General features: G+C 39.0%; 1 protein-coding gene and 1 pseudogene across 1 annotated transcript in view; both read right to left on the bottom strand.

Annotated features, from left to right (window-relative positions):
* Window positions 1-8,025, bottom strand: part of LOC131795384 (proto-oncogene tyrosine-protein kinase receptor Ret-like) — an 85,519-nt gene extending 77,494 nt beyond the window's left edge. Inside the window, exons 1-9 of the mRNA XM_066168898.1 lie at window positions 7,946-8,025; window positions 6,091-6,268; window positions 5,192-5,250; window positions 4,890-5,050; window positions 4,714-4,716; window positions 4,333-4,365; window positions 3,468-3,584; window positions 3,055-3,073; window positions 1-40 (exon numbers count right to left, since the gene is read on the bottom strand). The exon at window positions 1-40 is cut by the window's left edge and continues 3 nt beyond it. Coding sequence (XP_066024995.1) covers window positions 1-40; window positions 3,055-3,073; window positions 3,468-3,584; window positions 4,333-4,365; window positions 4,714-4,716; window positions 4,890-5,050; window positions 5,192-5,250; window positions 6,091-6,268; window positions 7,946-8,025 — 690 coding nt within the window. The remainder of the gene's footprint in view (window positions 41-3,054; window positions 3,074-3,467; window positions 3,585-4,332; window positions 4,366-4,713; window positions 4,717-4,889; window positions 5,051-5,191; window positions 5,251-6,090; window positions 6,269-7,945) is intronic.
* A 1,478-nt stretch (window positions 8,026-9,503) lies between these two features.
* On the bottom strand, window positions 9,504-12,138 carry LOC136281858 (uncharacterized; annotated as a pseudogene).
* Between the last annotated feature and the right edge of the window lie 3,138 nt (window positions 12,139-15,276).

Below are 15,276 nucleotides of genomic sequence, written 5' to 3'. Positions count from 1 at the left end.
ATTACTTCCTCCTGTTTCATTACTTGAATTTCCAAATGTTCTGAAACAGCGAATCAAATATATTACAAAACAAACCCAATTCTCTCTGACTGTAAAATCCTAACAGACAGCTTAGCCCATTTAGAAAAGAAGCTGGAAACAAGGTATAGGCTCAGCTACAGTCATAGCCTACGTGTAGCCGTACCCTCCCTCCAACAGTCAGACCATATGAGCAGAGTAGACTTTCCCTGAACTTCTCATTGATTGTCTTCAGGGAATTTTAGTTTTAAGAGCCAGAGGTTTCGCTTCCTCTGCATTCAAACATTGAAAGTTTCATTTCCCCCAGTTACGAGCAGTGGAGACGAATATCATGCCCTTAGAGTGGTTTCCTGCCACCGAAGAAAAACAGACTTTATCCTTATGAACCTTCTAAATATATTATAGTGAATGATAACAGTATTATGGGCAGATTAACTAAAATTTATTTTCCAAGGCTCTACAAATTTGTCAACCTTAAAGACTTTCTCAACTGTCACCTATCATTGTAACAGAGTACTTTTAGAGCAATGATAATTATAATAATGGTAATGACAAAGATAACAAGACTTTTAATAATAATAATAATAGTAATAATAATAATGATAATGATAATTGTAATAATAATAAAAAATATAAAATTTATGATTGGTTACCACAAGCCCCAATTTAGGCTCCAATGGGACAGTATACGCATCATGCTTGTTAACGAGTTGAGTTATTGGACAGTTCGTGTCATGTGCATGTCGATTTCTTGATTTTGCTGATGTCTTCGTTGAGTTTGTTCTGGAATTTTTTGTTGACTTTTCTAAACTTTATGTTGTGTAACATGTCGAGAAGGTCTGCTTCAAACTTGTCTAGTTCTCTGTTCTGCGATGGGCACTTTCTTGATTTAAAACCAAAATTATCGTTATGTATAGCATAGTTATTATCTTGTTCATTGCGGTCGTAGATAAACGCTTGCCATCTCATTCGTTTGATGACACTTTCTACTTTCTCCATCAGGCTTTTGAAATAACTGTTTCTTGGTGGTATCAGTATGTTCTTAGTTGAATAATCGAATCGGACTTGATCCATCTTTGGGTGTCGCGGTCAGACTACAGAGCTCAACTAGGCGTTTTAGGAGCGTTGTATAACATCGACAGTTTTCACCCATCCATCAAAGAATCTCTTCTCTCTAAAGCAATTTCATTTGCCAAGAATTACATCACAATCAGCGACAAAGACATCGACATAATTATGCACTGCCGGAAATCACTTTTATCTGACAACGAGACCGCCTGGACCAAGAAAAACCACAGCATCATGTTCGAAGTAACTATGGGCAGCTTCGCCGGAGCGGAAGTTTGTGAGCTTATCGGACTTTTCCTCCCGAACAACCTCAGCGACAAAAAAGGCAAAAACAACGTAGGACTCTACAGAGACAACGGGCTGGTACTTCTAAGAAACGCAAGCGGACCACAATCAGAACGGACTAGAAAGGACATCACACGAGAATTTAAGAAACAAGGACTGAACATTTCTATAAGCACAAACCAAAAAATTCTGCAACTTCCTCGACGTCACCCTAAACCTTACGGACGGAACCCAATATCCATACAGAAAGCCCAACAAAGAAACTCTCTACATCGACACCAATTCCAACCATCCGCCTACAATGATAAAACATCTACCAGCAGCCATCGGCCGACGAATCTCCGACATTTCCTCAAGCAAAGAACTCTTTAACAAACCCAAACCACACTACGAAAGTGCACTGAAACAAAGTGGACACAACGAAGAATTAATCTACACTTAACGCAAGAAACTTGTAACTCACACCGTACAGAACAGCCGCAAGAAGAGACAAAGAAACATAATTTGGTTTAATCCGCCCTACAGCATGAACGTACAAACAAACATCGGCAGAGAGTTTCTGAACCTCGTCAGTAAACATTTTCCGAAAAATCACCGGTACAGCAAAATTTTCAATAAAAACAACATGAAAGTTAGTTATAGCTGCACAGACAACCTACAAACCATAATTAAGAAGCACAACAGAAAAATCTTCGAGAGAAGCAAGACACCCTCCACGAAAAAAAAATGTAACTGCAGGAAAAAAAACGACGGCCCTCTGAAAAACAACTGCCTCACTTCAAACGTCGTCTACAACGCCAACGTAACAACAGAAAATGACACAACCGGAAAGAATTACATTAGACTAACTGAAGGAACTTTTAAACAAGGTTACACGCAACACAAACTTTCTTTTCGGAACAGAAACTATTCAAACAGCACGGAACTATCAAAGCATACCTGGACGCTCAAAGACAACAACACCCACAGCAACAAAAGCAAGCGGTGCCACTTGTGCCTCACAGAAAAACTTTATTTAGTTAGAGCTAAGAAGCCGTCTTAATTAAACAAAAGAACAGAACTCATTTCTAAATGCCGCCACGAGAATAAGTTTTACTTAGCAAATTTCACAAGCCTCCAAAAATAGCTCTTTAAAATCTTTATTTCACACGTAGATCAGATCATCACACTAGTGAATTAATTAGCTACTTAACTAATTTGTATATAAGGAGTTATTCTTCATTGAATAAAGTTCTGTCTGACGAGTGCTTAGGCGCGTAACTCAGAGTCACAGAGAATCGATGCGTCCTCTTTGATTCTTTCACTTCTATATACTAAGCTCTGCTACCATAGCATTGAGCACTTTATGCCAAGGTAGACTCTACCCCCACATTTATATATATATATATATGAGAATAGGATGATAAGCTTAACATACACTCTAGTTTTTGGTGTTCTTGTTTTTCCCCTCCAGTTTTTCTACAGGTCATTAAGATTTTGGTTATGCATGTACAAGTGAAAACCATTAAATTCATTGTCCAAAAGTGGTATCTCTGCTGCGCAAGAGTGCCTTGAAGTTAGTGGTAATTAGATCAATCACAAACATCCACATGACAAAAAGTGCGGGTGTTAAAATTGTTAAAACCATTGAGCCATAGAGGAACAATGCAAGTAAAGAGCAACATTTCAAAATAAAAATCTCACCTTCTGCTCATCGCCACCTCTGTAGTGAAAAAAAAAGACAAAACAAAATAGAAAAATTAAAGGAAACCGAAACAAAACAAAACAATATATAATCGACATCAAGCAAAATTTATCACTCACAAGTAAAGCAAAGTTTGTTTGATATACATCAAGTTAAGTCTTAAAGTTTACAACATCATGCAAGGTCTTTTAACCATAATTAGATAACAAAAACAAATTATTAGTTTACAATACACTGTTTTGAAAGGTATCTGTTAAAAATACAAAAATCGCTTAAGCAAAGATCATAATGCAGCGGATAGTGAACTGAAGATTGAACTTAGTCCAAGGAAAAAGAAAAAATGTAAAAGATATATGTCTGGGATGCCAAAACTAGTGTTCGTTTGAGAGCATAACATGTATGCAACACTTACCTTTAGTGCCTTTCCTGTTGCTCCTCATTTTCCTGCAAGTCCACCAAACTAATATTCCAGCAACAGCCAGTGCAACAACTGATCCAAATACTGCACCAACAACAATACCTATGGTACCTACAATGCGTGATAAGCTTCAGAAATATTTTTCCCAATGATCTTATCATAAAGAATCTGCCTCTGTACTCCTTTTATGGTCAGGAAACATTTGGAATTCAGTCAGAACTCTGACTAAATTCCAAATGCGTTGTAAAGAATTCAATTCTTTCCACAATTTTGTGTTTCACAATTCATTACATATATAGAACTTGACAGGCTGCGTTAATGCACAATTATTTACTCATTCAGAAAAAGATAGGGGATACAAATTCTGCTCATGCAAGGTTGAAAGAAATACGGGATAATTTTTGTCGAATATTCTCCCCTCTTTAGAAGCTTTTAAACCACAACTTCCGAATTCACGGCAAAAATAAAATACAGCCACCCACTCCTCAATCCACAAACTTGTAAATAAAATCGAGCATAATCAGATCTCACCTTTTTCTACAGCTAGGATTTGTTGCATAGAAGAAATGAAATAGAAAAAGATAAAATCATGGTTATAATCTAATCACCATTAAAATTATTTAAAGCTCATTAAAAGTAAAGCTGCAAAGTTGTTCCCTAAACCAGGAAGATATAAGAGTATTAAGGTATATAACACAACTCATAAATTAAAGCTCGATTCAGTTGGACGGTAATTGTTTTTTCCTTCTATTTTTAGGAAACTTAAAGTCATAGGTGTCTAGAGAGTACTAAATTAGATAAAATTACTCGTCACTTAACATTTACAAAGTCCAGCATTTGTCATTAAAGAATGTTTTACCTGTGTTCGTCCCACTTGGAAGCTCTGAAGATTCTACAAAAAATACACTCAATTAAATTGAGGAAAACAAGCATGGCTGCTATTTCCTTGGACTCATGCGGGCCACATATCACATCGCAGAAAGAAAATGTAAACAAATCATGTTCTAAAACTACAGAACAAAAGTGAATTTAGGTAAATAAAACGCACGAGATATTGGGAAACAAACATGTACTAAACATTTGCTGCATGTTTGCATTGAAATCAAAAGTTAACTTGAGGAAATGCACAACAAAAGTGCACACATGATGCATAAACTATCCTGTTAGTGCTCAAATCGGGGCTGGTTTTGATTGTCATTGTTAACATTACCATTATACACGAAGTTTCAAGTCTTTAAACCTGCTACAGTAACAATTTTGAGTCAAATACAGTAACTTTCAAAAATGTTTTTTTCACACCAAAAAAAAATACGTTTACAACCAAGTACAGGGCAAGGACATTCATAAATCAACTTGCAAACTTTTGTATGAAGTGTTGTGAGGACTTATCCCCATTAAGTGGTGATGTAGCACCTCAACCTGTTGGTTCTACATCAGGTCTTTTCCCTTTTATGGCACCAACACTGAACTCTCCCAGCTTTCCATCTTTCACAGCGTCATTAAGTGTTATGATAACATCTTGTTTCTTTGTAGTGGAGTTGAATTTCAGTCCAAGGTCAACAATGATACTTCCACACCTTGGGACAGACATTAACTGGGGGTTAGAGTGACATGAAATGGAAAATAGATGACAAAAGAGCAAATAATAAAATTTCTAAATTTAAACATTTGTAAGTGAGAGCAACTGGCAATCATCTAAATCCCATGAATTCACATACCTCACACTTATCAACTGCACTCCTTCATAGCCAAGTTTATCAGCAAAAGCCTCCTCAAGCTGCAAGTTAGCATTTCAATCATTTGTCTTAAAATGTTAGTGTACATGTATCACACATGAGAACAAATGAGGATGACACCAAATATTATGTATTAAATTGAACATGGCTGTTTTGCCGAGAATTGGCTGAGAATCAGTCTCTGAGTATTAATCAGCTCTTTCTTTAAAGTGCTACTTCAATGAATAATTTTTCTTCTTCCTGTCACTTGCCTCTTATTTTAATTTGGAGGAAGGCCAAATTAATTAGAAAAAAAAAAAGGAAATATCTTAAATGTGAAATAAAGAAAAACTTACTTTGGTCTAGCTCCTTAAGATTGTAGATGAATCGCCGATAGCGGGTCGTACATGAATAGCAGAGAAAATTGGTGGCGTCGACAGCAACTTATAGCGATGAAATATGAAATATAATATCTGGTACATGTGCTTAAATGAAACTGATTGAAATAAAAAAACTTATTAAGCAATGGTCATTAACCAACGAAGAAATAATAGACCGGAACAAACATAACAGAAAAGTACACAAGTTACGCGTTTCGAAACTAACACCTTGACTATAGCTTTTTCCCCTACTTTTGATACTCCCCCCTGTATAAGCCATTTGAAGTTTAATAATTGCAATGCTTTCTTTGCATTTTACATGTCATAAAATAATCAGTACATCGTAATTGTTAAAAGAAAACAGAGTGTTATCCATCAAGACAAAGTATTAAGACACTATATGGGTTTTTACAACCTGACCCCTGGTTCAAATCTGAGAACCAAATCAAAATGTCATGTTGGTACATGTATGAAGATACTGCTGTTAGATGCATGATTACAATGTACATGTGGCTTACAAACATTGGCTGTTTTTGAATCATCTCCATATACATTGGCCACTCTGCAAGTATGGCTGGTATCCTTAAGGAGTTGTGAAATTTGAAGAGTATTCTTGTCACAAACTTGTTCTGGGTCATTACATGGAGTCCAAGTGTAAGTAAGTGGAGGGTTCCCTTCTGCTTCACAATTAAGAGTTACACTTTGTTATACACCAACCATATACATATATGAAAATCAACCATCTTTGGTAGATCTGTACATCAAATTGGAAAATAAAAAATAATATTATCACATAAACTGTGGTGTTATGCAGAGATTTCCGGCCCTGAGAAAAGCCGTAATCGTAATATCGCATTTTTTCACGTGTTGATATAGCCAATCAGCTGCTGATATATCACTTGCCTTTAGCGCCACTCAGTCAAGTGGATGAATGAACAACAAAGCCTTCATGATTCTCAATACAAGTTGTTTGTTGGAGCTTTCTCGAATTGTGGCGGCTAAAACACTGAGAAATCCGTATTGCTGACGGACTGTGAGGTTCGAACTTTCTTAGAAGGGAGAGTTACCGAAACTGAAAGTTACATATTCAGTGGCTTTGGTGTTAGCATTTCTCTTGGCCGTTCACTAGAAAGACTTCTTCTGTTGGTAAGGACAAAGTTAATAAATGAGAATTTTGTAAATTGAAAATTACAACCATCGTTGTTTTGTAATCATGATTCAATGCATCTTTCCATCTAATGAGTTAGTGCCAACGCACTCTACGATTGTTATTCGGGGATTGTCGATTCATATATTTTCATTCATTAATGAAGTCAGCTTTTCTTCTCACGCAATTATGTTTATATAATAAACAAAATAATACATAAATGCTTGTAGATGTGGAATTTTTCTTCTTGTGTTCAATTCGACATCTCACTCATTTGCTGCGCTAACTCGTGAGCAATCGAGTTAAGCACTCAAAGAGAAATTCCATATCTACGTGTGCCCATGTATTATTCTCTATTTAAAAAACAGCATCTACACAAAGATACATCTGCGTGACTTGTCTTCAATAGCTACTGTAAGGGGTTTAACCCTATCAGTACACTCATATACAAGAGGGCATTCTTCACCTAGTCTGATGTTTTTTTAATTCATTTCACTTATGTGGGGTTTAAAAAACGTTCTCCTAGTTTGTCAGTGTATTGTGGTTTCAAGTTGCCTAGATATTGACTGAAGTTCCAATTCAATGTGGCAGAAGATCCTTCATTAACCCGTAACTTGCCAGGGGTGAGCACTTCAGCTGTTTTGATTTATAGATTTCATAAAGCATAGTAATTTTTTTATTCGACTGTTACATATTTTAAATCAGCGCTCGATTAAGCGCAATTTTTAATTAAAAAACGGCGATTTTTTGAAGGTTTGAATAAAGACTTAAAAAAAATTCAACTTCTTGAAAACAAAGCGAATGGTCCCAAAGGTAATCTATTGTTTGCGCTCTGGTTTTCTTCTAACAAAGGACTGTATGCATAATGAAGTATGGGGCTGTGCGGAAACTTTGCCGTAAGATCCATGCAAAAATAAATTTCAAAAGGAAAATCATTTTAGAAATGTCCTTTCCTCGCCACAAGTAAACGACGAAGAAGGAACAAAGTTCTTCACAACAAGGCTGGAACTAACACGAGAACTGATTGGCTAGTGAGATTTTGGACGGAGGTTCTGATGGGTTCAGGGATGTTTGGGAAAATTTAGAATGGAAAGGACTACCAATCCGACTACTAATCCGAGATATGGGACTAATTGTTTTACAAACTGCCCAGAATCTAGTGAAGCCTTTTAATTTAAAAATACGAAAAGACTATATGAAAATCGAGAAAACATGTCCGTAAATTTTTACCTTTGAAAAGATTTGGAATTTAAATGACAAACCCGTAGTTGCAGCTTACTTGTGTAGAAATATTTCCGGTTCCCTCTCATTTTGAATTCTGACTTCACTCACACGAGATATTCAATGAAAAAAGTTTATTTAGAGGATCCCCTATAGGGATCCGGAGTTGGGCTTATTTGAAGGCCGGGATCCGGGAATTTACAGCAAGAAGGGAGCGAGATGCGGGATTTTTATTATGAACGAGACAAGGGAATCGGTAATCTTAAGAGGCGGGATAAGGGAGTCAATCACTTCAACGCTCCAAGAACCGGGAAGTCCGTTGACGAGAATTTATGAAGAAACTGATCTACGTGAAAGTCCGAAAAAGCCTAGCCACGCAACTGCTTCATGGGATTGTGTCTCAATTCCTCCCACAAACGTGTTTAACCTGATGAGTCGTATGACAATACACGTAGAGAATATTCACTCGCTTGTACAAACAAAGATCCACTTTGCACGGTGTTAAATTACGCAAGAAACTTTGGAAAGGCAGCCAAAGAAGGCTTAAACCCAGTGGGTGGCCTATTATCTTACAAATCCAAAGTCTTGGTATCCTGTACCCAATTGTACCACGATCCTGCCTTACCGGTATTCAAATGTTATCACCTGTACCAATAGCACCACAGAACATACAGAAGATGAGGGACTGAACGCAAACATTTGGTGTAGCAGTGCGTCAGATGGCAAAAGCTGGAACTCTCCCGTCGTACCTCGATCAGGGAGAAATTCAGCTGTGTGAACCGGTCAGCTTCGAAATCTCTGACTTTAAGGAACAGCAAAAAAAAAAAAGAAAAAAAAACAGACGAAGAAGAAATGAGATATTAGAGTACAATTCCCCAGCAGTGATGAAGAATATTATGAATCATTTCTGGACAACGAGACCGCATGAGATGATGGTTCCTCTATCTTTGAAGCGAGAAACTCATTTCCTCCGCGGAAGATTTTTCCTGCTTGGGAAAAAGTATTCGCTTCAACAGCAGAATTGTGTTCAATTGATTTTTTCTTTATTCCATGGAAGCAATGTGATTGCCGTCACCTTTTTTGTTTTATGCACTTATTAAAATTGTTATTCGTTTCTTTGATGCTGACCTGTCTTTACTATTATGTTTTTCCGAGACCGAAGTTTAACGGAAGGAAGTGATTACCGTGACTAGCGAACGTTATTCGTGCAAAACTTTGAAAACTTCTAAAATGAACGATATCGATAGGTAAAAAAGATAAATTTACGCCTTACGGCGAGCAAAGACTCCAACGGATCAATGCTGTATGAAAAAATCATCACCCACCGAAAAGGCCCTTTTAAGTTGAGGGAACGGAATTAAACAAAAGTCTATGATCGGGATCGGGATTGGCCGGTATAAACAGTCGGGTTTAGGGGATTAAGAAAAAAATTTAAGTCGGGATCGCGGGATTAAAGAACTCTTTTGGGGACCTTCTATTTAGGATGAATCAGTCATTCCTCTTGTGTACGCATTCTGATTGAGAAAAAGAAAGGGAAAATACGATGTTAAAAGTAAACATTACACAATTAAATATCTATCCTTTTTGACATTGCCAAACGTGAAATCAAACTGTCGTCGACATTGCCATCTTTGGTGGACACTGATTTCCAACGTCCACGTCTCTGAAATTGCCTGTATGGAACACCAGCATTAGCTGCAGCAGAAGCACCACCAGCTCTTAAGGAATGTGTACTCGGGCCGAGTTCATTGTCACGCCGAACAGTTAAACGAAAGCCGCGCCAAAGATGGCCCCACAACTTAAGAGGAACAACAATGGTCAAAAGTTCTAAATAATTAATGTCAAGACGCTGGATTGAGATGAACTCTGGGAACTCCGCATGAAAATAATAACGCGCACAAATGCCGCTACAACCCGTAAGACAAGCGTCAGTGGTAAACACCTCTCCAGGAGATGACCAGTTATTTGAGGTAATCGTGGACACACCATGATATGCACGCAAAAATTTGCACCACCATTGAATGTCTACGAAATTCCGAATTGATATTAATATGGTGATGATTAAATGTAACTTTTCGTAACAAACGAAGCATCCGCGCAATGAAAACTCTACTTTGCCGCACGCACTTAGATACGAAGACCAACTTGCCTACAAGGGACTGGAGAGATGATTTTGTTGTGGTACGCTTGTGTAACCATGTGTGGAACAAGCTCTCAATTTCGGCTAAACGATCCGAATCAACAGATAAGGTGAAGTCCAGAGTATTGAGCTCGACGGCCAAACAGGTCATTACTGGAGAAGGAGGACAAGATTTAGCAGCAGCTTCTTCCAAGCCAAGATGATGCAGCAACTCTCCAAGCTCGTGGAAATGAGAGGTTGCCAAAGTCGGTGGGGAAGCACCAGTAAGGTCATCGAGATAATTGAATATTGTAAGTCCGCGCTGATTAAGAATCAAAGTAACTTCGGAAATGGAGCGTTGACACGCAATCGCGGCCGAACGAAGGCCCATAGTTAAAACTGTGTCAAAGTAAAACTGACTGTTCCAGGTATAACCAAGTAAATGATAATCGTGGGGATCAATGGGCAATTGGCGGTACGCTTTCCGTAGATCGCGCTTGTATAGCACGCAACCCCGACTGAGTGAAGCAATCGCCGAGACAGTGGCATCAATAGTAGGATAGTTCAATTCCAGAAGCTCTCCAAGAAAGTAACCAGAAGGAATACCATCATTAACTGAGGAACCACACGGTCAGCTCAAATCGACGATCACTCTTCGTTCGTTAGAGTCACGCTTGGCCACCGTGTTGAGAGGAGAAACAACGAAACCGTCATGAAAAGGTGGGTCAGCGAAAGGTCCCGCCACGCGACCGAGGGAAATTTCGCTGCTGATATATTCTCGAAAGGTGGAAGGAAAAGTCAACTCACCGCGATGGGTACGAAGGTCAAACACAGGAAGAGTCTGGTAAGTGTAACCAAGTGGCCAACCAAATTCCAAAAAGTCACAAATGACACGGTCCTCATAGCCTTGGAGCAAGGCACGCCACACTGGAATATTCAGACGAGAAGGAACGGGAAGACGAAGACCAGTATCATTAAACTGTTCAGAAGAAAGGACAACGCGATGAGCATTGACGAAGCAACTGGAGGCAGGAGGTGTTGCATTATCAAAAACTGACGGTCTTGAAGGAGAAATCTCGAGAAACCCATTGTCTTGACTAAAAAAAATTAGGACAGGAAAACAAAAGTCTAGATTTTGAACGTGTCGTAGGAGAAAAGTCTTGCAATAAAAAAATCTCGAGCAGGTGCACCAGAACCACAACCAAGATCAACATCGGGAACGCCCCCAGCTTCGGTATTGTGAAGGCTGTGAGGCGAAAAATAGTCTAGTTTTTTTGACGGTACTGGCGAACCTTTAGCAGCCAGGGCGTTAAGTGGGCAATCAGAGGAATTCTCCCTATGCGGCTCTTGCTTTCGAAGACGTGTCCAGCACGATGCACAGATATGTCTCAACCACTTGCGCTCTCCACGGATGAAACCGAAGTGATCTTTAACGTTGTTCTCGCTGGTAATCACGACAAAATAAAACAGGCGCCGGAGAAGACGAAGTCGGCGATTTTCCCTGCAAGGGGTTCCCATAAAGCGTTCTGCTCTCCAAAACAGGGCCACGCTCGACTTCTAGCGAGACAGAACTGTGAAAATTAAGGACAGCTGACCATTCGTATTGCTGCGCGAAATACACTGACGAAACCAGATGCTTTTCACGCGCCGTCCGCTCCAAAGGACTGATATCTTTACACAAAATTTGCACATATCCAGCAACGAACTCGGCTAACATCAACTCCTCGTATTTGACCTCGCGTTACGCTCGGGTAAGACAAAGAAAACTGTGAGGCCATCTTTGGGGATACAAAACATCACTAGTTGCTTTCGCATTTCGGCCCGATTTTAACTTACCAGGATGTGAGGGAGGTGATGATTCAACTGCTGATTGTTTTAAATTGTCGCCCTCATCATCAGTGCCACTATCATCGGATGGAAGAAGGTTAAGTTGCTCCACACGCCGATCCACTGTCGCCAAATCCGTCATGGCGCGCAGCTCGGGCAGAGTCACACGAGACGGTATGACAGATGCTGGTTGTTTGGAAGCGGGAGCACGAACGAACGTCCGCAACTCGTTGGTTTCCTGTCGAAGAACCTTCATTTCAGAGGACAAAAGCTTCACCGATTCGGCCAAAGAGTGCAACAACGGATGAGAAGAAGCGACAGCTCCATGTCGTCGGTAGGAGCAGTACTCTCAATATTCGTTAGCTCTTCAACCTCAGCAAGGTCGGCCTGTTCGTTATCACTTCGACTTGGACCGGTACAGTACTTTCCAGGACGACCGAAGTCATAAGCATACTTTAACTCTTTGCAACCTGAACACCTACTTTGACGACCCATTGGAAAGAAAAACGAAACAGTGCACAATCTCTGGTGAACGCTGAAAGTAAAACTCACGCGAAATGAAACACGAAACTCCTCGTGCCTGGTTTTAGAAGGTGTTTTGTGCAATTAATCCCTTTGAACACGTGCTTGTTCAAAGGAGGTAAATTACTTGAAATCTTGCAGATGTATGGCACATCATTTTTGCCTCTGATCCTACTTACATTCTGGAAGAGGTTACCGAATTAAATAATGGAAAAAATCTCAAAAAACGCCGTGTATTTCCAGCCAGAGGGCAATGAAGCAGAACCCCCCCCCCCTCCTAACTAATATTGGTAAGTGGCGCATCGAAAGAATACCTTATGTGCGATGATTGGTGAATCCTATATCTTGTAACTATCTGAACAGCTGTCATGGCGTCCTCTGCAGGAAGATTCTATGCAGATTTCATGCGCAGATAATTCAACATCGTAAAGGATTTAAATTCGAAAAATTAATTTAGAGCGAGCCCTTCTTCCTGCGCCATTGTGTGCACCTCTTGCCTAGAACCCTTCATTCAAAGGTTTGTACGTGTTGTCCTTCTATTACGAAGTCTACAAAGTCCTCGCCCTGTTGTAAGTAATAACCAGACAAGCAAATTCACCTTGCATCCTGCAGTTGAGGTCCGCCTTTATGAGCCACTCTGGAAGGTTCAGTTTTCTCCAGACAATGTTGCTATTGAAGTTCTGACTTTGTGTTCCCAACTGGAGCCACTTTGAAGGAAGTACGCTGTGAGGAGTACGCTGTAGGGAGTAGAAGGAGTACGCTGAAGGAGTACTAAAAAGGGTACGCTGTAAGGAATATTTCCATCGCTTTTATCTTGTTTAATCTATTTCACTCTTCTTTTGTTTGCCTTAGTTGATCAAGTCACCAAAAATACACAAAGGTAGTTTTTAGTCACTCGCGCTGATCATTATCGATCCATTACTCGATTTTTTCCTTAATGTAATGAACTCTTGAGTTGTAAGAATTTTCATAAACAGGCAACAATTTTGGGATAAGTCTGTTTTTCAATTTCAGAAAACAATAGGAAAGATCGATGGGGGCCATAAAGTGGAATATCAAAACAAATTTGAACCAAAAGGTACAGGTTTAGGTACAGGTGCAGGTTACTTATGTTTAATTCCCAAAGTATTCATCAACTGTTTTAACTAAAAGAAAGATTTGTACAATGTCTTGAATTATTCAGAAAATGTGGACATTTTCATCTATAAGTTACTTTTCAAAGCTGTTGGGAGAATACAAAAGTTAAATCTTGAAAAAGAAGGAAGATGAAAGAGGACGTTATTCAGTGAATGAGACAGGCATCCTCGGAGAAAAAGAACTCCAAGTGCTCTCAATAGGATTCAAACCTACGACCATCGCATTAGTGTGTCGCATGCTTTACTGCTGAGTTGTAGGAGACTAGTGATAGGCAAGGCTGTAAACTTGGTCCATGATGACAAATATCCTGCATACTGCGAGGGTAGGAATGCTGTTTAGAGTTTCTTGAAATAAACAGCAAACAAACTTGATAAGTTTGAGTATTCTCATTACCTGTTTGCTGGATAATGTATGGATATTGCAGGGAGAGGTTAGATATTAATCACTTCTGGGACTAAAAGGGTTAACAAGAGTTACGTTGGCCAAAAGTTTTACTCAAAAGTTACGTTGGCTAAAAGTTTTACTCAAAAGTTACCTTGGCTAAAAGTTTTACTCAAAAGTTACCCTGGCCAAAAGTTTTACTCAAAATTATCTGTAGAAGTTTAATTGTCATCCAAATCCTCGATAACTATTATACAAAGTACTTTATTTCAGATATTTTTAGCAGAAACAAATAATTTGTCAAGAATAAAATTTTTTGTTCATTTGGTCACGATTGTGGCAAAAGCTTTCCTTTTTATTTCCTTTGTTTCAGCACATAAGTACTCTTTGAAAAAATGCGGGAAATGATCCACTTTCTTCCAGATCCTAGACCATCTTTGAAGTAAGTCAGATAAATTACGATTTGTTGAGGAACAATAATTATTAATATCAATGTTCTCTTCTCTCTCAAGACATGTTTTAGTTGCACATGTGCAGTATAGTACATATGCCTTTAATCATTACTTCAGATATGTACTTGCCTGAACATCTAGTATACACAAGCATAAATGCAAGTTCCTTGAATAAGCTGCTTAGATATACTGCACCTAAGCCCCTCCCCCCCTTTGAAAAGTCAAATGTATTATCCACCCCCACTCATGAAAATGGACGGCACTGAGAATGACTGAGGATGTGAAATCACCAAAACTGGCCTGATCTGAGAACGGGGAATCTGACTGCATTATCCACGCGTTTTACGTGGAACCGAAAGCTGCTCAAATATACTGCACCTAAGTTTGAGTCTGGCGCTGTTAAAGACAGTGAACACATCCGATCATTCGTGGAATCATTAAGAAAACAATAAATTGAAGTTTTAGTCGACTTTGGCCTTGGTGTTGCCGTACTGACTGCTAAGGGCCCCCTTTAGGTGAAAGAGTAATTTGTGTGCTGGGTTTCACTCTGACCAACCAAAATTTTAACAATAATCGGTGTTGTGGATAATTTTACCCTTGATGTGGTACATTTTCCTATCTTATATATATATGTGTGTGTTTCAGATCAAAATGGAATAAACATACCTTCTTGATAGCCCTATAAAACAAATGGCATCAACGAACCTATCTGCAAAAAGCTTACCGAAGTGACATTAAGTGAGCTCCTATCTCCGATAAGTCCTTCCTCCGGAGTGGCCGGAATGAATGAAATTTACAAGAGGTTTATAAATGAAGCTAAGCAGTTTTTCAGGTTGGATTTGAATTTAAGCAATATTGGCCAATATGTACCAAGTACATCTATAAATGAACTTCAGGCTCAG

Source organism: Pocillopora verrucosa, chromosome 6 (genome assembly GCF_036669915.1).
Source record: "Pocillopora verrucosa isolate sample1 chromosome 6, ASM3666991v2, whole genome shotgun sequence".
Lineage (NCBI taxonomy): Eukaryota > Metazoa > Cnidaria > Anthozoa > Scleractinia > Pocilloporidae > Pocillopora > Pocillopora verrucosa.
Note: the sequence above shows the minus strand (reverse complement) of the source record. Positions and strands in the feature narration are given on the sequence as shown.